Below are 24,143 nucleotides of genomic sequence, written 5' to 3'. Positions count from 1 at the left end.
GCTGAGTAAGGCGGTGGTGGTGTATATGTGTATATATATATATATATATGCTATAGACAAGTTATGAAAATAAAAAATGTGATTGTACTATATGCTATAGAATGCCTTTCTGCTACAGCGAGAAACCCCTTGTTTTACTTGTCTTGATTGGATATTTATGTAGTTTTTACTCTTTCAACTCCATTGTAGATTATAAATCCTTCATCTTAAGGGATTAAATAATCAATGGTTGAATTAAGGGATTTACAATAAATTAAACTAAATTACATTGTTTTTAAAATAAGTGCATCGTGTTTTAAAAAATCTTTTCGTATCGTTTGCTTATTCCCTGTTTATGTTTACTCACTGAGTTTATACTCATTATTTTCAACTTCATGTTTTAGTTTTGAGGTTCGAAGGTAGTTGGATTCTTAGGTCGAGGTGCTTCCTCTTATCTATTTTTCGATAGGTCGCCTTGACACTAAATGTTAACACTCACGTCTAGAGTCACTCTGCTGACAGTCAAGGTGTTTGTATAGGCACATATATGTTTAATGTGAATTGTTAAGATACATTTGACAAACTATCTATGTATATTTTAATTTATGATGTCAGTGCGAGTATTTACTTGGGTTCTACGAATTGTCTTCGAAGAAATTAGCATTTAAACATTATTAAGCATAGATCTTAAAAAAATATGAATGATAGATGAATTAATGTACAGATTCATATAGGAAGGCTTGCTTGGGTTTAGTGGGTTGTGCTTATTGGATCCTTGCATGGGTCATGATCCGAGATTGGGTTGTGACAAAAGAAGTCTCAAAGGGGCGTCTTTCTCTAACCACATGGAAGCCATAGAAGAAAAGAAAATAAAACATTAAAGAAAGAAAAAGAGAGGTAAAAAGAGAAAGAAAAAAACAGCAAAAAGAGACCGTGTGCAAGGCACGGGCTATAGTCTAGTTGTGCTTAATTCGATTCATTTCTCAAAATACAAGGACTGCAATGATAAGATTTAGATAAAAGAAGTAAAATGAACATTTCATCTTAGTACGAGGACTAGCAGGTAAGCCTACCAGCAAACAGGTGGTGAGTAATCAAAACGTGTTGGGAGAGGTACACTCGGGGGGAGCTTTTTCTGTTGATTACTTGATTAGGATTGAGTGAGAGAGTGTGAGCAAAAGCAAAGCAAAGGGCATTTAAAAAACACAGAAAGCAAGAAGCAACGAATTTAAGAGAATCAAATGCATTTGTGGGTTACCAGTTCAACTTATCCTCCGCATCTCCGTTTCCCTGTAAAGAGCGAGGCTCAAGTGGAAGAAATCAGGGTGTGCACCAATCGTACCTGCCGGAGACAGGGCTCCATGCAGACCTTCCACATCCTCACGGCTCTGGCCCCGCCTGATGTCTCCGTGAAGTCCTGCGGCTGCCTTGGCCGCTGCGGTGCTGGGCCCAACGTGGCCCTGCTGCCCGACGGCCAAATAGTGGGGCATTGCGGCACCGCGGCCGGAGCGGCGGAGCTTATGGTTGGATTGTGGCACGGAGGTGGCGTTGGTGATGCTTGTAACAAGAGTAAGAGTAAGACTAGCCTGGATGCTCTCGCTTTGAGAATGAGAGCTGAGGCTCTAGTTGATGAGGGCAATTTCAGTGAGGCTGAGCGCTTGCTCTCCCAGGTATAAAGAAATGTAACAAAAGTGGCAATCAGTTATGACATTTCTTGAGCAATCAATAACAACTTATGAATAACCATTATTCCTTTGTTTCCGACACACAGGCTATAGATTTAAAACCATTTGGTGGCGTTCACATCCTTTACAAAAAAAGGTTTAATTCTATCCAAAGTACTAGCTATTTCTTTTTTTTTGGTGAAAGGAGTCAATTCTTTTTTATCATATATTCATTTTTATTTTGTTTTGCATTCAGATCTGTTGCTAGATTGGCAATCCACAATTATTCTGGGGCTCTTGAGGATGCCGCCGAATCTTTGACTTTAGCCCCCAACTATGCCGGGGTGAGCTATTTGCTTTCTTCTTATTTTAAATTTTAGAGGCAAGTAATTACAACTTTGGAAGAATCTTTTACTCTCAGATGAGTTATGCTTCTTAAGAAAAGGGACCTTTCTTGCTCAAGCAAGTACCATTTAGGAGGCAAGTATGCGCTTGTTTTGTCAACACATTTTAACAAATAGCAAGTTTTCAGCTCTGGCATCCATATTTGTGTGCCTACCATGTGTGCTCATATATTGCAGTCATTCCACAATTAATTTTAAGGAAGAGGTTCAAAGTTGAATCTTGCTTATACAACCTATCAAATCAATGAGAACAATCGCACCAGTACAAAAATTGTAATAAACAAAATGCCATTGTGCTTTGCATGTCATCAGGATATTTTCACCCTTTTTTTTTTTTTCATTTCTTAGGCTTATATTTGTCAAGGTGATGCATTCTTGGCTATGGACCAATACGATGCAGCTCAAAAGTCATATTCAACATGTTTGGAAATAGACCCTTCTATTCGTCGTTCCAAATCATTCAAGGTATATTGCTCATTGACTGAATTGATCGCATCCCTGGCCTATAAATAGGTTTTACTTTGAAGATATATGATTTGTTTTTCAACAATTATTCATGTAGATGTCTCAGGTTATCATATTTAGTTCATCTAGGATTAGTGGCAATGCTTGATTTAGTCACAAATCCTGGGATGTCATAGAAAGTTTTGACTTGGTGTGCTGATATGCAGCCACTTTAAGAGGTTGTTCCTTCCTTGAAATGCTAAGAATACCTCATTGGCTCCTACTTAACAAACAGTGTCCTTTTACACTCTCAATTATGATGCTAAGTATAACAGTTAGTTACCTCTTCACATGCCTTACGCCGTATATATTATAGGATGAACTGTAATTTACTCATTGGCTGCATTGTTTGTCCCTCCCAAGGTACAAATAAGTGTTGCGTTGCATAATTGAAAGCAGGAACTTCACTGATGTAGAACAGCTTGGAGGCTTAGGGCTTAAAATAATAATAATCTGAAATTCTTAAGAAAATAGGGAAAAGTAAATAAAGAAAAAGGGAAGAAAGATCCTAAGCTTCACATCTAGGGTTCCTTGATTGCATCACACAACCAAAATAAAGAAAACCTAGGCATCGCACCTAATCTTCTCATAATAATCTACCTTCCAAAAGAAAAAGCATGTCAATATTTATATAGGCTCCTGCCAGCCCTAAAAACTAGAATCCCTATTCCAAGTAGGAGCTTAAAGAAAATACTTAAGACTTCTAATAGAAAACTAACAAAACTTCAATTAAAAACTAAACCTAATAGGATGGAGAAAAACCAAACTAAGATACTAAACCCTAATATAAATGTAAAATTCTAAATATAATAACCCTATAAAATACTACAGTTAAGCATCATAAATACAATAAAGTAACAAAATAAAATCTTAAATAAGTTGATCCCTCAATTAGCTTCTTAGCTTTGTGAATCCTTCATCTAACACAATTCAAAACTTCTTTCACTACTTTCTCTCTATACCTTTTGGTATCTACGTAGTTCTTTACCGGCTTTCCCATCAGTACTAGTATTTCTTCTCCTTGATATTAGCTTTCCTTCAATAACAATGCTGTTTTGAATACCAGTTTACCAAATTTAGGCAGTTCCTTTTCCCAACGTTATTACATCTCTTGAGTGAGCATTATATCCCCCACATTTTCTCTACTACCACCATTATTTCCTCACTTGCCACCATTATTACATCTCTTGAGTGAGCGTAAGGCCTGGCTTGAGCCTATCGGGGCCTGGCCTGTTTACACCTCAACCCAAAAATTACAAATGTTCAATTTACTATTAATTGTTTACTAGTTTGCTACCTTGCACTTCGCATTAGGTTAATAAGTGTAAGGTGTAATTATTAAAACTTAATGGTTATTATATTTATAAATATAGTGGCAATGAATCTTAGATATATCAGCAAATATTATTTTAATTTTCCAAAGATGGGGTAAAAAAAATTGCTATTTATGTTTAAGATGTTTTTGTATATCTATTAGAATTGATCTCACCGTATAGCATATGATTTAATATTAAGTTTAAAAGATTGGTCTTGTTATAAGACATGATCTCATCGTATAGCATAACATTTAATCATAATTTTAATAGATTGACCTTGCTATAGAGTGAGATCATTTCAATTAAGCTACAGTTGTTTTACATATAAGATTGAGTTATATTCAAGTCAAATTGTTAAAAACTCTGAGAATAATGTAGGAAAGGGAAAATTATGTCTACCATTTGCTTTTCTGTATTTACGTAGCATTATTGCACCTGCCTTACATGGTGTTTAAATGCAAGTTAGACCTTCAAGTAATATAGTATTTTATTTTCAAAGATACTGAATATATTCTCCACAATTAATCCAGGTGGATGGTTTAACTAAACAAAAATGAAAGGAAAAAATAAATTATACCAACATTTTGATATATACAGAATATCTTCTTGGCTAATACAACTAATCCTCATAAAATTCAGTTCTTTATCTTAAAAACAAATTTCTGTTCTCACTTAAGTTAAGATGTCTATTGTCCTTGGATTGTTAGATGATATTTGCTGGTACATCACAAATAAATCTTCAAGGTTGTAGGACTACTGCAAACCTGGACTTTAGTACAAACCCCACAAAAAGAATATACTTGCAGAGGTCAGTAATTTCATCTTAATGCTCCGCAATAACAAAATAGAACACTAAAAATATGATTAAACTAATTTGTTTTAAATCATCAAGCACATACATTCATATGTTTAACCAAGAAAACTGACCCAAAAAGTTAAGCAAAAGCCACTTTCAATACTTCCAATACTTAATTAAAAATTATAATGGAGGCAATAACTTAAATGCAGTAATAGAAATATTGAAGATCATGTGTGTATCCATTTAAAGTCCAAAATATAGATATAATTACTAAAAGGAATGTACTTCCATCAAGAGGGGGGAAAACAGAAGCAAAAGCAGTCTAAGACTATTATACTTGGAAATAATGTTGTATGAGGCTGCAAGGTGCTTTAAATCTAACTTACATTAGAATCACGACACCAAAGAGGCCACAAACATATCATATCATTGAAATTTAGACATATTAATAAATTAATAAAATAATTTAGATTGACTAAAGTATAAAACAACATTATATACAAAAGAACCATATTAAAATGGAAAAAGAAATTTAGTAGTGAAAAAATACCAATGATGACAAGAAATGTCAGTACCATCATTCTTCATTAAACAAGAGGCAGAAGTTTAGTTATAACTTCTTTATTGTCCATTTTTCTTATTTATTTTTCTCATTTTCATTTTTTTCCTTTTTCTCTTCTAGTCTCTTAGTCTCTTCTCCAACTCTTCTCCTTCTCCCTTGTCTCCTTCCTCCTCCTCTCTCCCCGTTTCCTAGGTGCCAAAAAAGTTTTAAATAAAACAAGAGAAAATATTAGAGAAGCCTTTACTACTAAAAAATGAAAAAAAAAAAAATCAAAGAATGCCGCATGTCAAAAAAATTGGCTTAGTCATGTTCAACCATGTCCTTTCTTTTGGTTTCATATATTTATAAATAGTAATATGCAAATTAAAAGGCATGCATTTATAATAATATATTCAAGTGAAACATTGATGATGTAGCATATATATAAAGTATTTAGGTAAATAAAAATAGAATTAAAAATTTAAAACTTATAACATGTCATTAATAATCCTAGTTTATAAATAATGCAAAAAACAGAGTGAAATGTGAAACATTCTATCTGGACAAAGTTGAATGAAGTGGGATATTACACAAATTAAATAATGGAAAAAATAAAATTGAAAAGTAAAGAGAAACTAGAACAAAAAAGTGCAAGTGAAAGGGGTGGCACTCTCATGACAATGGTTGCACACGCGATAACTTTGATAACTCAAAATGAAAAAAAAATAAGCAAGGCATGGCATTATTTAATTCGAAAAAAAACTACATTGTTACAGGAGTGTCTACCCAAATAAAATAGTGAAAAAAGGTAAAAATAGAATATAAAGAAGAAAGTAAAAACTAAAACGGAAGAAGGGCAAGTGAAACAGGTTGTTTTGACAATAGAGCCGCACCAATGACTTTTATATGCCTTATTTATGGTTTCTATTTTTAAACTTGCTGCAGATTCGTTCTCTTGTTTTCTACTATCTATCTTGTTCTTCCATGGACATGCATGCACGTGTAAATCAGAACAGGCTAATCTAGTTGGGGTTGTTGCAGAAGATGTCCAATCTTAATCATTTTTTTTTTGTAGAATAAGGCTCTGTTTGGTTGTTGGTTTTGCTACTTGATTTTTTTCTAGAAGCAAAAAGCACATTTCAATAGAAAAGCAAACAATATTTGTGAAGGATTATAGATAACGTATATAATTTTTTATGATAACAAAATGTATGATTTTACTTCTATATGGATTTATTTTTATAATTATGCTTTTAAACCTAATTTGGTGCTTTTTACCTTCTGATTTTTCTTTATAGTAACTATTCAAAAAGTAAAGAGCAAGTGACCAAACTATCAACCAAATGGAGTCTTAAGCTTTTGGCTTTAGATCTATTTGTTGTTAAGACCTTTTTTTTCATACACACACACACACACACAGAGTTAACTTTTAGAAAACATTTGTTATTCTTTGAATGTTTGAATGCAGATTCGGATAGCAAAACTTGAAGAGAAACTAGCTACAATAAATATGTCACATGACTCCATTTCAGAGACGTAATTGTACTGAAGAAGAATTTAGAACAAGTGATGTTGTTTCAGATACTTCCAGGTCGGACTTCCCTTCTTCCTTTAAACTATGTTTTGTTTGTCTAAATTCTTTTAGGTTGGCTTGGAAAAACTGAATTTGAATTTGGATTTGGATTTCAGAATTTTGAATTTCACACCTTTTGGTCTAACATTTATGAATTTAAAATCTATGGCTTGTATGGATCAAGAATTTGGAATTTAAGATTTTAAACAAATACAAATTCATTGTTTGGGTTACTAGGATTTGGATTTGGTTTTGAATTTGAATTAATAATTAAAATTTATTTTTTTGGTAATAATTAAATTTTATTCATTTAAACAAGTAAAATAGGCATCCTATTGATTAGTTGAGCAGAATTAAGAATTTCACTTATTAAAACATTCTAAATTTTTACATTTCTTTGTAGCCTAACAAAATCACAAACAAGAACAAAACAGTTAACAAACAAAATTAAACATCCATTTCCAAACTATTTTATAACTTTCAAATAGACTAAAAAAAATCTGATATCAAACATCTCCATTCCAATACTTCTTTTCTTCTTTGTTAAATTGAGAATGGATTTTAAAGGGCTTGAATTTATTAAATTCCCACTTTTAAAAGAATTTTAGATTCTTTACTTGGGCCATTTAAAATTCATGATTGAATTTGGTGCAAATCCAAATCCAACATATATAATCCCTGAACAAAAAGTTTGAATTTTAAAATCCAAATCCAAATTTTGATGCCCAAATCCAGGTTCCCAAACGGAGAATTAATGAAATCAAAACTTCAAATGAAATCACAAGTTCTTACATGAAAGCTTGAGTACTTTAACTTTTTACATGGTGCTTTGCTTGCTTAATCTTGACATATTTGATGCCTTTCTCGGAGTTGTGGAATGATCTAACTATATTTAATATAAATATATAAAAGAAAAAGCTTTTGGCAATAAGGGCAATTGTTCTATGTAGATAGTCTAGTTTTCTGATTTGTGAATAGTCTGGGTAAATGCCACGTATCCTCTATTAATTCAATTAATTTAAACTACAAAATATTTTGAAAAATTAATTATATTTGTTCCCTATACAATCTTCAATATTTTTACCTTTTACATTTATGTGGGACTACTATAAATGAGAGCCTTCTACATAGGTTAAATGATGTAGCCGAAAGATTTAGGGCAATTAGAACTCAATAATTAGGTTAGAATAGGGTTGATTGTGTTGGAACAATAGAAAGATAATTGGGTTTTTTAAAGAAATCTCTTGAATAAATATTCAAAATAACAAAAGATGATAATAATAATCTTCTATCTAAGATCACCCATTTATAATAGTTAAGATAAATCCTAATCAAATAGTAATCCTAATTCTAAATGAAGACTTAAAATACTAAAATTTTAATAAAGATAAGAAAAAGAATCTCAAACTAAATAAAATAAAGAAAATAAAATCCTAAGCTAACGAAAATACTAAATAAAATAGGATTCTTGATGCGCCTACATCAGTCCCCAGTGGTTAGAAAAACTCGGCTCTTACGAGTTGGCCTTAATACACTCCTCATAGATGTTTGGATTTAATTGTTTCAATTCTTTTTCAACTTCAAAATTTTCAACAGATAGATACCCAACAATTTTGCTACTTGTGGGGCTTGAAGTTGTTGATTTCTTAGTCTCTTCTTTAAAAGGATATAAAGTATATCTCTTGTTATCCTTGTAGAAGGAATAAGTATTTAGCTTTGTCTTATGGTCCATATCGTGATAATACAACCAAGGTCTACCAACAAGAATATGACCAACATCCATTGGTACAACATCACATAAAGCCTCATCATCCAAGTTACCTCCCATAGTGAATTTCACCAAACATTGAGTAGTTACCGGTATTCCATGTCTTTTCTTTAGCCATCTAATTTTGTAAGGATGAAGATGTTTGCTTGTAAGAAGCTTCAATTTGTCTATTGCTTTTTTTGAAATAATATTTTGCACCCTTCCTCCATCAATAACGAGATCACACACTTTACCCTCACAAACAACATGTGTGCGAAAAATACTTCGCCTCTTTAAATCTTCTTCCTCATTGATTGTTGTAGTCATCACTCTTTGTACCACCAGGGACTCACCTTGTATAGGATACACATCAATTTCCTCTATTTTCTCATCATATTTATCATAAATAGGTTCTAATTCCTCCCTAAATTCTACTAAGTTCACCCTTCTTTGTGGGCAAGCAAAAGAAGTGTGTCCCTTCTCCCCACAAGTAGAACATCGAATATGGGAATTGTTGCCTCCTTTATTTGTAGAAGAACTAGAACTGTTTTGTCAGCCTTAAGGCATTATACTCTTGCCTTTATTGTTCTTTTCAACATTGGTTGCACCTCTATTAGTTTTATTGGTTGTGGCAGCCTCTCGATAATTTTGTTGGGATGTTTGGTAATCTTGTCTTGCTCTAGAATCGTTTTGCCAATTGGTGCCATATAAAGCCTTTCTAGCACCATAGCGTGAAACTCTTTTTTCTGCTGATAAAGCATATTGACGAGCATCTTCAATGTTGTACAAACGAACTACACCCATCGTGTCTCTAATAGAATGATTCAAACCAGCAAGATAACGAGAAGTAATTTGTTCGTTACTCTTAGTTAACCCAACTCAAATTGATAGGTTATTGAACTCCGATGTATACTTCTCAACGGTCATGTTATTTTGCTTCAAATAATGAAACTCTTCATATAATTTCATAATATAATCAGCAGGTAAAAATTGCTTTCGTAATTTGCTTTTCATGTGTTTACAAGTGCTGATTTTAAGCTTACCTTGTCGTGCATGTTGCTCTTCAACTCTCTTCCACCATTGAAGTGCAGTACCTTTCAATTTCAACTTTACAAATAACACTTTTCGATTTTCTGTCATGGGTTTCCATTCAAAGTAATTGAAGTGCAGTAATTTTCTGTCATATTNCAACAATGGGGGGGCCCCAAAATTTTTAAAAATATTTATTTTTTATATATATTTTATCAATGGCCTCCTCAAAATTTTTAAAAATTTTTATTTATTATATATTATTAATAACCCACTCAAAATAAATTTTTTATTTAATAATTAATATAAATAAAAAAATCAAATAATCTTACAAACTTACTTAACTTTATCTTAATTTAAATTTTTCTACACCTCTTTCTCTTTTTCTTTTTCTCTTCTCTTTTGTGTCTTTTTATTTTTATTTTTCTTTTCTTGTAACTCACTATTAAAACACACCTTATTCTTCAAAAGAGATTTATGAGTTTGTGAGTTTAGACAAAGAAAGATAGAGATCACCTACCACCATTGTGTAAAATTAAGAAGAGGTAAAGTTTACTTTTACCTTCTTCTTTTTATTTATATTATTTAACTATTATATGAAATCTTGTATTTCGTATTTAATTATTTATATTTTATTCATCATAGTTTTATGTTTTATTTTTTAAGTTTAAATATAAATAAATAAGAATATTGAATGTTGACTATATTGTTTTTTTTTTTTCAGGTTTGATTAAAATATGAGTAAGTTGAAAACAATTGACAAATTTTTTAAAAGAAAAGAGGTAGATCGCTCAAATGATTCTCTTACACTTGAGCCACCAAACCTTAATACTTCAACTCATGAACAAGAGCAGTACAAATCAAAACGTCTAAGGCTCAATCCTGAAGAAATCGATGCTTTTCATATAGAATCTGATCTTAGATTATGACCAATGATGTGAGAATTTCTTATCAATCAAAAGGATGAAATTCGTCGTGTTTATCTCAAACGTGGGCCATGTCAATCCATTCTTAAGACGTATCCTCTATCAGATGATGATCATCCTCGTCGTTTTCAAGCTTCTTGGTTTGAATTATATCCTTCTTGGTTAGAGTATTCTTGTGACAAAGGTGCTATATTTTGTTTGCCATGCTACCTTTTTGGTAAGAACACCTCGAATTGTCCAGGTTCAAATGCATTTATTGAAATGGGTTTCAGAAGTTGGAAGAAAGTAAATAATGGAGAAAATTGTCTACTTTTGAATCATGTTGGGAAAAATCCAAGTTCCCCACATAATATTGCTATAAAATCTTGTGAGAATTTATTGAAAAAATCCTAACATATTGATAGGCTTATCAAAAGACAAGCATCAAAAGAGATCTTGAATAATCAGCTTAGGCTCAAGGCTTCTATAGATTGTGTAAGATGGTTAACTTTTCAAGCTTGTGCATTTAGAGGTCATGATGAAAGTCCATTCTCAAAAAATAGAGGAAATTTCATTGAAATGTTGAAGTTCTTAAGATCTTACAATGACAAAGTTCATAAGCTTGTCTTGAAAAATGCTCCACGTGTTGCTAAGTACACATCCAATGATGTTCAAAAGGAGATTTTGCATATTTTGGCTAATATGGTGAGAAATTCAATTAGAGAGGAAGTGGGAAATGCTAAGTTCTGTATTATTATTGATGAAGCTCGAGATGAGTCTAAAAAAGAGCAAATGGCTATTATTTTGAGATTTGTTGATGGTGATGGTTTTGTTCAATAACATTTCTTTGATCTTGTACATGTTAGTGATACCAGTGTAATGACTTTGAAGAAAGAATTAGTGTTTGTTCTTTTTTGTTATAACCTTCAAGTTGAAAGTATTTGAGGTCAAAGATATGATGGTGCTAGTAACATGCGTGGTGAATGGAATGATTTACAAGCTTTGGCACTTAACGATTGTTCATACGCGTATTATGTGCATTGTTATGCTCATAGATTACAATTAGCATTTGTTGCAGCATCTAGAGAAGTAGTTCATATTCATAAATTTTTTACACAGTTGACTTTTATTATAAATATTGTTAGTACTTCTTTTAAAAGACATGATTAATTACAAGTTGCTCAAGCAATTGACATTGCAAATATGGTTGCTAGTGATGAACGTGAAACAGGTAGAGGAGCAAATCAAGTGGGAACTCTACAAAGAGCTGGAGATACTCGATGGAGCTCACACTTTCATTCTATTTGTAGCTTGATGAGAATGTTTGATGCAACATGCACTGTTGTGGAAAGTATTATTGACAAAGGGGCCAGTTATTCACAAAAAGGTGATGTTTCTGTTGCTAGTAAAATATTAGTATCATTTGAATTTATTTTTATATTACACTTGATGTATGAGATCATGGGAATCACTAATGTTCTTTGCCAAGCATTACAATTACGCTCTCAAGATATTTTAAATGTAATTCATCTTGTTTTTATTACAAAATCACTCCTTCATAAGTTGAGAGATGATGGGTGGTCTAATTTACTTGAGAATGTAAAAAAAATTTATCAAAAATATGAGATAGAAATTCTTGACATGGGTGCACGATATATCTTAGGCAGAGGTCGATCTCGTCAATCATATCTAGCTGAGGAGCATCATTATCGAGTTGATATATTCTTAGTGACAATAGATACTCAGTTACAAGAATTGAATTCGAAATTCAATGAGCAAGCTGTGGAACTTTTAACTTTAAGCACTGCTTTGGATCTTAATAACAATTACAAATCATTCAATATTGATAATATTTGCAAATTAGCAGAGTTTTTATTCTCAGGATTTCACAGAAAAAGAAAGGCTTATTTTGAGGTTACAATTAAGGCATTATGAGCTCGATATACCTCATCATCAAAGTTTTGAAGATATTAAGACACTTTCTGAATTGTGCCAAAGATTAGCAGAAATAGAAAAGTTAAAGAATTATCACTTGATTGATAGATTAATTCGCCTTATTTTGACTATTCCGGTTTCTACAGCAATTACAGAGAGAGCCTTTTTAGCAATGCAAATTGTGAAAACAAAACTCCGAAACAAATAGATGATGAGTTTCTTGCATATAATTTAGTTGTTTATATTGAAAAAGATATTGCCAATCTTTTCAGTACAGAGTCAATAATTGATGAATTTGAATCTAGGAAACATCGTCTTAGGTAATTATTATAAGTTTTCTTTTGATTTTTTATTTACATGTTATATAAAATTATTGTCTATTATGAATCTTTTGATCGTTGGTTAAATTCAACATATTAGTTTTAAAAATTTTTAGCTTTTATTTTTTTTCATCTTTGGCCCCCTCAACAAAAATTGGCTAGCTCCGCCCTTGTTTGAGAGCCTTTCAAAACAAAGACTTAATCAGTGATGGCTCAAATTAGGATTTTTAATATGAAAATGAGCTAGAATTACTTACATTAGAGTAGTTCAACATGCTTTAAACTTATTAATAAAAAAATATGAAAGCAAACTTAAACCAACTTAAAAGCACAAGGACTTAGCGATTTTAGCATTCAAAATGTGACAAAATAACTCTATATAGTAGAGTGATTAATTTTCTTCATATTCATTTTCAAAGCGCGTTAAGTTCAATCAATTTTGTCATTTCAATATAAGAATAAAGCTAGCACCTAGTTTTTCATATTTTTACTTCATCTTCGAAGCTTTTTGAAATAGGGAGAATTTTTATTTCACAACTAATTCACCCCTTTCTTGGTAGTTTTACTTTAAGCGTATCTTTCTAACAATTGGTATCAGAGTAGGTTCCCAAGTTTTGTAAGTTTAACCATCTTTGAGAGATCTTAAACAAAAAGCTTAAAGCAACCGTAATAGCATCTTCAAACTTAATTGGTAAAGGACAACCTATGATATGGCCTCCTTTGTTTAAAGGCAAGAACTACTTTTTATCTATTCCATGAATAATTTGCCTATGAAAGATGATTTTTTGATTGTTTGAATACTTTTTGGTTGATTGATTACTGTTGTTTGAATAACATAGATCATAACTTAAAGTTAGTTGATAATTATTTCTGAATTACATTCAGAGTAAAGATTAATTCCTTGAACTCATGATTTGAATGATTGATGTTTTGATGATCTTTTTTACATAATAGTTGCTTAAATAAGATTTGCATATCATTCCATGCACATGCATGATTCAAAACAAACAACGATGTGCATTGAACTTAATTCTTCTTAGAAGATTTCTTGTATTTGATTTGGATAAAAAAATCTTTGTTTTTTCTAATTTACAAAGTTCAAGAATCAACTTTTAGCCTTTGAAGAATCAATTTTTCAAATACAAAATGGTTTCCGAAATGATTTAGGAATTTAAAGAATCAACCTTTCGAAACTCAAGAATTGATTATAAAAGAGAATCGTAAAACTCTTGAAAAGTTAAGGCACAAAGAATTGATTATTATCACATAAGAACTGACTCTTGCGCTTTAAGTTAAGAAACTATTAATCTCTTTAAAACTATATTTTTCGTCTTTAAAGCCTTTCATAAGTTAAGATTTCTCAATCTTTTCTTTTTGAAGAAATATTCTTTCTCCAAAAGTAGGCTTATAAGAATCAAAAGATTGAAACTTTCTTAAAAAGCTTGTTACTTTCAAATCTGCTTGAGTTCTAGTTGTTAGTCATGATGAGTCATTCTTTACTTCATTGTTTGAAGGGTCATATGTTATCTCACTTTCGCTGCTTCAAAAGGTGTTGAAGCTAAAACCCTAAAGTAGGAATGTAATAACCTTCATGGGTGAAGAAAATGCCATATCAAAAGAAGAATTGAATGCAGAGTTTCTTGTGGGACCAGTCACAATAGCCAAATTCCCTAATAGTGTTTCAAGGCTTAGTCTTAATGATAGAATTTTGCACCTAATTGTTGCTTACAAGATAAGGCCTTTTGGAATATAGCATGTCTTAGTGACACTTGAGGAAATGTGGTTCATGTACCACATTTAAAGAAAAACACTTATAGCTCTTGCTCAATTCTTTTTTAGAGACATGAGATATCTAGTTCGAGGGGCAAGAAATAATTTGGTTTAAGTATGGCTATTTGTGAAGTAATTGAGGAGCTAAAGATAGACATCATCAATTATAAACCTAAAATGCAGAACAAGATTAAGTTCTTGGAAAAGAATACTATTGGGAGAACAGGGTCTGAATACCATGCTGAACAAAATAGTTGGGTCAAAAAAGATGGAGCTCAAGAAAGAATAGAAATTGAGCAACCAGCACCAAAACTCCATTTGCTCCAACCATTGTTGCTTCATCAATAGCCACTCCACAGATTACTCAAAGGCCATCCAGACAATCCAGCACAATGCACATGGGTCGAGGTGTACATGAATTTTTGAGTGCAAAGGTTGAAATCCAAGGGAGGATGGTTGAATGGAACCTTGAGAGAATTGAGCAAAAGATTAAGGATGCAATTTCAAAGTTTGTTCCTTAGTTCCAAAATTTCTTTGATCGCTGTTGTCATTCAATTGAGAAGCTGCAACTAATAGTGACCAAACTAGAAGGAGTGAAACCATTGGTGCAGAATCAGATTGACTTAGCCCATAATCAAGTGAAGCTTCATGATAGAATGAACAAGACAAATTCTAGTATAATCCACAATCTTGATTGCTCAAAATCTAACACTGATATTGACTCATAGACATTTGCATTAGCACTTGCATGCATTTTTGTTTTGTTCAAATTTGATTGTAGTGAAATTGATATTCTGTATATTTATTTATTTAATGAAATATCTATTTTTACTTATCCTCTTTTTGTTGATTGATGATTGATTGAACTCGCTTACTAAGAATGTCTATATGATTTGTTCTTAAATGACATTTGATCTTTATACTTAACTTGTGCTATTAATACTTTATTTTTCTCTGAGTTTTTCTTCCTATTATTCTTACACTTTATTTTCTGTTCCTTTTTGATATAACAAAAAAAGGGAGAATATTGTGAGTAAATTTGCAAAGCTTAACTTTTTATTATGGTTGGATTTTTGAAAATGATTTCAGAAGTGCTCTTAAACTCAAATATAATTTTTTTTAAAAAGGCACAAATTCAGGGCGAGCTTTACTTGAGAAAAATGTTTTGAAATCTTGAGCATAATATTAGGGGGAGTTTTCTTCAATGAGCAAATTTAACTATTAAATTTGTCATATTAAAAAAAGAGAGATTATTAAATTTATTCTTGTTTTGAAATGACAAAGTTGATTGAATTTAATGAGCTTTGAAAATGAAGGAAAGATACTTTTATATATGAAGAAAATCCTCAAAGGTGTTTTGAAGTTGAATTTAAGAGAAAGATATATTGAAATGCTAAGATTAATTGAACATGCTTTGAATATGATTGATCATGCTCTTGAACTTAAAGAAATGTCTTTTAGTTTCTCCAAAGATTTCTTGTTTTCAAATTCAAAGTGTCAGCCTAAGAATCAAATTCTCAAAAGAAAGACTTGATTCTTAAATGAGAAGAAAACAAAATTCATTTCTTTATCACAAGAAAAATTGATTTTAAAGAAAGAGAAGTTAGTTCTTAAGTAGAGATGAACAATAAAAAATCAATTGTGAGAAAAGAAGAAGTCAATTCTTGGAACATAGAAGTTTCGAGATTTGTGAAGAATCGACACTTTAGAGAGAGAATCGATTCTAGAGGGATAGAATGTAGAAAGCGAAAACAAAGAAGAAAGAATTGATTCTACATGGAGAAGATATCTGTTCTTGAAGCACTAAAAGTAAGATTCAGAAACTTGGTTACTAAGAAAGAGATGGTACAACTAGATAAGATTGGAGTGCCAAAATCAAGCTCAAATTCAAATGTTAGTGCCAAACCATAGTGAAGAACTAACACCTTGAGGTAGAAGAATCGGTATTTCAAGATTACAAGGGTGTCACCTTTGCACCAAGTTGTAGAAGAACTAATATCTCAAAATAGAAGAATCGATTCCTCAAAGAGAAAAAGCTCTAAACTTTACAAAAAAACGACATCTCAAAATAAAAAAATCGATTCTCCAAAGATAGAAAGCTCTAGACTTTATGAAGAACTGACAACTCAACAGTAACAAATCGATTCTCCATATGTGACAAAATTGTGCAAGTTGGCTGAAACGTACAAGAAGTAATTCAAATTTCACTTTGACAGGTAAGAAATCATAGAGGCTATAAATACCTACCTTGAGAATGTTAAAGCTAGGAACCTAAACAAATTTGAATCATCTTTGAAGAAGAAAAGAGTGAAAAGCAAGAGAAAATGTTGTGAGTAGAAAAGTCTTATCTTTGAGAAAGAATAGAACCAAAAGATCAAATTTTTATTCTTCAGTTGATACTTTTTGAACTTAAACTTTCATTTATCATTCATATCTTTTGAGAAAGTTGTCATCTTTTTGAACCTAAACTTCCTTATCAGCCTCGTTAGAGGTTTTAAGTTAGAGATTCTTGAGAAAGCATTGTTGTATTGGTTATATGTCCAATCAAAAGGCAGAAGAGTTTAGACTGATCCTTGAAAAGGTTGCATCTTGTGTAAAGGTTATGCTTGAACTTGAAAAAGGTAGTGTCTTGGTAAAGGTTACCCTTGATCTTGGTAAAAGGCATGTTGTAAAGGTTATGCCTGATCCTGTTGAAAAGGCAAGTTGATAGTGGATTCGAATTCCTTGTGCTATTGACGGAGAGGATGTTGGTATTGGAAGGAAGAACCTCAGTAAAAATCCTATTAAGTACTCTTTATTATTTTGCTCTTTACTCATTTATTTCATACTTTGTTTTGCTGTCCTATTTTCTCATATTTCTTCTTCATCTTTAAAGCTTTTCGAAAAAAGAGAAATTTTTATTTCGTAACCAATTCACCTTCCCTCTTGGTAGTTTTACTTAAGCTTATCTTTCTTATGACAACTACTTTTTAATAGTTAAGGTATAACCACACAACTATATTTTAAAAGTTATGGTATAATCACACTCAAGTACAATGATGAGAAATATATGAGCTAGAATGTCTCTTTAAGGTTGACAAGCTTAATGAGTACAAAGAATTTTTAAGGTAATAAATGAAAGATACAGAAGATAAAGCTCAATGAAGATTACAAGTGAAGACTTTAATGCTAGGGAGAGAATAAAAAGGAATTTTAAGTTTAAAGCTTGCTCTATTATTGATCAATTGTGTTTTAAAGTCTTCTCTCTTTATAAATGTAGTAAAAAGCTTCAAGTTATAGTAGGAAAGCGTTTTAGAGTTGTTGGGGTGCATTAAATGGAAAAACTAGTTGTTAGTTGCCTCAAAGCAGCACTTAAGGTCACAAGAATCGATACCTTTCATTTTGTATGTCACATCCCATTTCCTAGAAGGACCGTGACTAGCGCATGGACCCAAATGATCATAACTTGCTAGGCCTAAGCAAGTCTCTTGTCATAAACATTCATCATTACATACGGAAGCATTTTATAAGATCCATTAACATAATATCATTAAGTATACATTCATAAAACTTATTATACAATTAAAGAACTTCTCAACTTAATTGTGTAAACTCAAGCATTTCACATATGTTAACAAGTGCCACTGTCATAATGCACAATAACATTAATTGTCACCAACACCCTAGGGTGTCCATAAAGGCTCTCGAGCCATCATCATAATTTTGTACATAATATTATCAATGTAAAATGCCTAACATGGGCAACATTAAAATAAACATGTTCATAGTTCGTAAACATAAACATAAGGTAAACATCGACTCGTCAGCGAAACATGACTCGACCTCTAGGCTGCAAATGGCTACTAAATCACTTACCAAAAGAGGAACAAATCACATCTTTGTGACACTGGCTACTATCAAGAGTGTTATCACTGATCTGCAACAAAATAAATGGTGAAAATAACGTGTGAGTCACAAAGACTCTGTGAGTGGATGCGATAAGGGGACAAGCCAGGGGATAAGAGTATCTCGTAAACATGCACTTGTAATGTGATGCCATTCATAAACAATTTAATCATAAGGTTCATGAAACATGGTATTTAAACACAATTTAAATAGCATTTGCGTGGAAACAAGTTTAGATAACTTTTAGAAACCTTTCTGCCTTTGGAAAGCATTCAAACAAGTTAACACATACAATTCTATGACTCATTTATCGATAGATTTGAAGTAGAATGCTTCTTATTGCATTTTGTTTGCTATCTAACAATAGATGTTTTACATGAATCGATGGATAGCCTCTAAAACTCTGTTTTCTAGACAAAATTTTGCATTTTTGGCCATTCCTTAGGTCATTTTACCTTTTAGGACTATTCTTAAAGCTCAGTCATTTTCACCAAACATGTTTGTAGGCCATCATAGAGAATTATTCATAAACATTACTCAAATAAACTTAACATGCAACATATCATTCATAACAATCGACATCATCTCATTAACATTAAACTCACACATTGACGGTTTGACCCCCATCAATCTTGGGCTGATGACATATAATTCCATTGTACCTTGAACATTTATGATGCATCATAGAAGTGAAGTCATCACTTACATCTCGTGAAAGTGGAATTATGGCTCATTCAAATCAAGTACTCATATTCATATCATTGGGTATGTGGAATGTCCATCACATACATGCTAGCTCATCTCATAAAGAATATAGAATTTTACATCATATACACAACTCATGGCATTTCTTATGCCTACTCAATATCTCATGTAATATATGGAATATACATTGTATGCATAATCTCATGGCATTTATCATGCTTTCTCAATCATCTCATGTAGTATATGGAATATACATTATATACATAAACATTGCAATCTTAGACAGAAATGACATTGTCTAATCCATCATGCATCACATGCTTCAACATGGCAAACATTTACATAATAGCATACATGCCTTAAACATAAATAATATCTCGTACCCAAACTTGTCTACAGATCGGAGAAACCAAGTGCTTCATACAATAAAGTGCTTGTCGCCCCTTGTTGAAAACTAATACATAGTAGAATATTTACATATATAGTATATTAGTAAACAATTTGAAAATCCTTGTGTCATTCAAATCGCAATCACTAAAACTTTATTTGCTTAGAAAGCCGTTTTCATTCTTGAAAACTCAAACCTTCGTCAAACCATTTCCAAGATATCATTCAACTTGCATAAATAATCATTTCCATAGAAATCATGCTAGCTTTACATATTAAATAGCTTGAAAATGGTGAATCCAATCACTTAATTGGAGAATCGATCCCTAGCTCTAATCACAATTCGCTTTGACGATATTTGTGGAGTTTTCAAGTGTTTTTAACATTGAATAATCATCACAATCATTATCTAGACTCATAAATTTCGTAATAATAGCTTCCAACACTTTCGAAACTACTCGGGTTTAGCTAAATCTAATTTTCTAACTTAAACCCACTTTATACTAACTAGAAATACGTAGGTACCTATAAATCCTTTATCCTTATCTTAGGTGAGCTTGGATGCTTAGAAAAACCACAAAACCTTGAACTTTAGCAATCAATAGAAATTTCTAGGTACTAAAACAATTATTCCAAAGTTAAAAAGATGAGCTTTATAGATTTCAAAGCTTAAAAATAGATCCTTTGCCATTAAAGTTACAAACCAAGCTTTAAACCATTAAAAATGATGATTTTAATTAAAAATGAGTTGAAAGGGTTTTAAGAAGTGCTTACCTAGTAAAAATGCGATTGAGGGTTGCCAACCCTTATAAAATGTGTCATATTTATAGTTTTAGATGAGAAAATACCATTTTCTCCTTTTATTTTTCTGAAACAGCGTCACTTATTTGTAACACCTTGTACCTTCGTTTATAAGTCAATACGACTTTATCGACAAGACGAAGGGTCAATGGATGCTAATTAAAGTGCCAAAGAGCGGTGATGGGTAAAAGAAATATTTTGAAATAAAATATTTTGTACACAAGAAAATAATAAAATAATAATATTTTATCGAGAATGAATTAGCGAAGTTAAACGGCATTTTGGAAGTAAACTAGGAAAAAGTAAGACACTTTGGGACCTGATAAGACAAGTGGAGAATTTTGAAATAAAATAATATTAAAATATTAATATTTTATTTGTTGTTGAAATTAGTCACGAAAGAGGACTATATGGCTAATCTAAGTGGAGGAGAAGAAGTAAGAAAGAATTTTGAAGAAAAACGGTGTTAGTGGAGCTCGCGTGCCTTTATTAAATAAAGTAAGAGTAGGGAAGTATATATTTAAATATTATGGTGACACCTTGATGAAGTGTTAATTTGATATTTTATTTGTACAAGTGTAAAGGAAGGAAGATAAAAAGAAATTGAAATTGAAGAAATATTTGAAGGAGCAAATTGTAAAGGATGAAAAGTTTAGAGGGTCAAATGATAAATAAGGAAAAAATTTGAGGACTTATCTACAATTTCGACATTTGAAGTTAAATGAAAAATTTTAGAATTTAATAATATTTTATTAGTAAAATATTATTAAAATAATATCAAAATATTTCTATTGTGAGTGGTGGACAAACTCACATAATCTATGTGTTGAACTTACGTGGGGGAGTTATAACATGATCTTGATGATTTGATGAATAAAATATTATTTTATTGGTTCTAGAATATTAGTTTAATGAGTGGAATTTTAGTGATATAAGCATTAATAACAAATGTGAGTTTGGAAGGAATGGAGAATTAATTGAGATAATAAAGAAATGTGGGATAATGAAATGTGCATGTAGGTTTACTATTACATACAAATTATAGCATGCAAAAAGGAGAAGGTTAGTGGGGAACATGTGGGACCCTCCCCATGTGAAGTAAAAGGAAGAATAAGAGTAAATCTATTTGCATGTAAAGAGATTGGTGCATTAGGTGGCCAAATGAGGAAAGAAAAATGTGGGATGCATGTGACTTAAATAGATTAATGAATGACCAAATAAAATATAAGATAAAGGTGGTGCATGAAATAAGATTGGAGGAATAAGGTGGTGCATGAAATAAATGATAAAGGAAGAAAAGATGGGATAGTGAAGGTGGCGGATGGAAAAGTTAAGTGAGAATAGATAATTGGCCAATGAACAAGGGAGGAAATTGGTGCATGAAATTTGAGTGGGGGATGAATTGGTCCAATGAGAAGTGAGGAATAAATAAGAAAATGAAGGGTGAGGCAAGGTTTTGAGAAAAATCGCACCTTTGAGAAAAAAGAAAGAAAATCGATTTTGAAAGTAAAAAGAGGGAAGAAACGAGAAAGAAGAAAAGTTAGAGGAAGGTTCGATTTTGGAGGAATTTGTAATACCTCATACTTTGATATAGTGGCTAATAAAGCTTATCGGATGCCAATTGTGGTTAATTAGAATGTTTAAAAGTAATGAAAAGTGAAAGGAATAGTTTGGAGAAAAATATTTCACACGCGAAGAAATAACAATTGAATAATAATATTTTTATTGAGGATGAATTAGCGAGATAAAAAGTGATTCGGATGTGAATCGGGGCATCATAAGACATTTTGGGTGTCAAGGAGACACGTGAAAAATTTTAGAATAAAATAATATTTTATTAATAAAATAATATTAAAATATTAATATTTTATTCAATGTCAAAATTTTCCATGAAGGAGTATATGGTCAATCTAAGTGGGGGAGAAGAAGAACGAGGAAATTTCGAAGAAAAATGATGTTAATGGGGTTTGCGTGTCTTTATTAAATAAAGCTAACGTGAGTAAGTAAATATTTAAATATTATAGTGATACTGCGTTGAAGTATAAAATTGATATTTTATTGGTACAAGTGTTAAGGAAGAAAAAATAGGAAGAAATTGGAATTAAAAGATTGTGGAAGGACTTAATTAAAAAGGGTGAAAACCTTGGAGGCTAAAATGGTAATTTTATCATTAGATTAGTTAAAGCTTCCAAAGGAAGCTTTGACTCTTTTCTTTTTCAGCCATAACCGGTTCTTATATTCACCAAAAGATATCTTTTTCTTTTTTTTCACCAAACTAACGCCATTTTCTCCCTCCACCATAAAAAATCAATTTTCTTTCATTTTCTTTTCTTTGTTTTCTTTTCCTTTCCTTTCTTTTCTTACTTCTTTCTTCTCCTAACTTCTTGGGCACCAAACCTGCAGCTTCTAAAACCATTTTTCAGCACAACCAAACCCTAGGAGAGAGAAGGAAAAATCTCTCTTTCTTTCCTTTATTTTCTATTTCTACTCCACCATCACCAACATTTAAATTTTCAACCTTAAATCTCCATTTTAAGGCTAAAAGGTATATATTTTTAACTCTTGGAATTTATAAACTTATGGGTTATATTTTCAGATTTTATTTCCTAATTTCTTCAAATTCTTTTTCTTGGAAGTGTTAGGTTTTTATTGATCTTTATACCTCCAAGCTCACTAAGGTAAAGAACCTTTTAAATTGAAATAGTCTATATGATGGATTTGAGAATTAGACTAGAATTCTATGTTAAAAATTAGGCTATAATGTAGTTTATCAAGTGTATGCCAATTAAAATTATTAAGTTTAAATTATGATATATTTGAAGCTATTACTGTTTATTGGCAATGATAGGTTTTAATGGTATTTTGGGACTACCTGGATTAAGAGCTTGTAGGTGCTAGTTTTGTTAGGTGGCATTGTTAAGGTGAGTGAACTTGCATTTAAAAATGTTTTGGGATAAATGCACGTGTTCGAATGAATCATTTGAAAACTTTATTTGCCTTTGCTTTAAATGTGCTAGAGAACAAGCCCTTGATGAAATGTCTTTACGTTGTGAAATTGTGCAATGTGATTAACTCATGTGTTCTTATATTATGCGATATGTAGGTTATGCTTTGAATGATAATATTGTGTGATAATTGTAACCGCGCGTGCGGTGTGGAAGTGCACATACCGGTGATGACGGCTGATTCTAGCTATGTGCAATGTGGGAGTGCACATGTGCTGATGACCGGTGGGTGATGATTCCAGCTATGTGCGTTGTGGGAGTGCACATGAGCTGATGAGCCGGTGGTTGTATACATGTTTACACATACCATAGAAATGTTAGAGAAAATATTATGTGATTGCAATGAATGTTGAATGTTGAAATTGTTAATTGTTTTCAAATTGATTTTCAATGCAACGAAAAACTCTCTGTCTTGCTTGTCTTGCTCGGATATTTATTGTGGTTTTCACTTTTCGATTTCATTATGGATCATGGATCCTTCAACACTAAGGGGTTAAATAATCAAAGGTCAAATTGAATGGTTTTACGAGGAATTAAACTAAATTGCATTGTTTTTAACATAAGTGCATAATGATTTTTAAATTTTTCTTATCATTTGCTTGTTCCCTTCTTATGTTCAGTCACTAGGTTTATACTCATTCTTTTTAATTTCATGTTTCCAGAGGTAGTTGGGACCTAGATTGAAGTGTCCATTTGTATTCGCCATTTGGTGGGTACCATGGCATCTAGTAGCAGTACCCACGTCCAGAGTCACTTCAATGATAGTCAAGGTCTTTTACTTGTGTATGTAATTACTTAAATGTAAATTGTGAGATTGTTGTGCACCCTGTGTGTTGGTTTGATTAACCACATTGTTTAGGGTTGACAAACGATA

The 24,143-nt window shown here is 31.7% G+C and overlaps 1 protein-coding gene across 8 annotated transcripts; it reads left to right on the top strand.

Moving 5' to 3' along the window:
* Positions 1,013–23,513, top strand: LOC18604534. Of its 8 annotated transcripts, XM_018118355.1 has the most exons (7): positions 1,016–1,649; positions 1,751–1,800; positions 1,900–1,987; positions 2,396–2,512; positions 6,676–6,798; positions 10,281–10,297; positions 11,693–11,787. In XM_018118355.1, the coding sequence occupies exons 1-5, from the start codon at positions 1,221–1,223 to the stop codon at positions 6,745–6,747; spliced, it is 756 nt and encodes a 251-aa protein (XP_017973844.1). In that variant the 5' UTR covers positions 1,016–1,220; the 3' UTR covers positions 6,748–6,798; positions 10,281–10,297; positions 11,693–11,787. The 8 variants fall into 8 exon arrangements, with proteins under 8 accessions (XP_017973842.1, XP_017973840.1, XP_017973841.1 ...); XM_018118353.1 differs by lacking the exons at positions 6,676–6,798; positions 10,281–10,297 and adding an exon at positions 23,368–23,513 and having other exon boundaries at positions 1,013–1,649; positions 11,693–11,848; XM_018118351.1 differs by lacking the exons at positions 6,676–6,798; positions 10,281–10,297 and adding an exon at positions 12,344–12,624 and having other exon boundaries at positions 1,013–1,649; positions 11,693–11,848.

The sequence above is a fragment of the Theobroma cacao genome, chromosome 3 (assembly GCF_000208745.1).
Source record: "Theobroma cacao cultivar B97-61/B2 chromosome 3, Criollo_cocoa_genome_V2, whole genome shotgun sequence".
Taxonomy (NCBI): domain Eukaryota; kingdom Viridiplantae; phylum Streptophyta; class Magnoliopsida; order Malvales; family Malvaceae; genus Theobroma; species Theobroma cacao.
The sequence above is the reverse complement of the archived record's forward strand: the minus strand, read 5'-3'. Positions and strand labels throughout refer to the sequence as shown.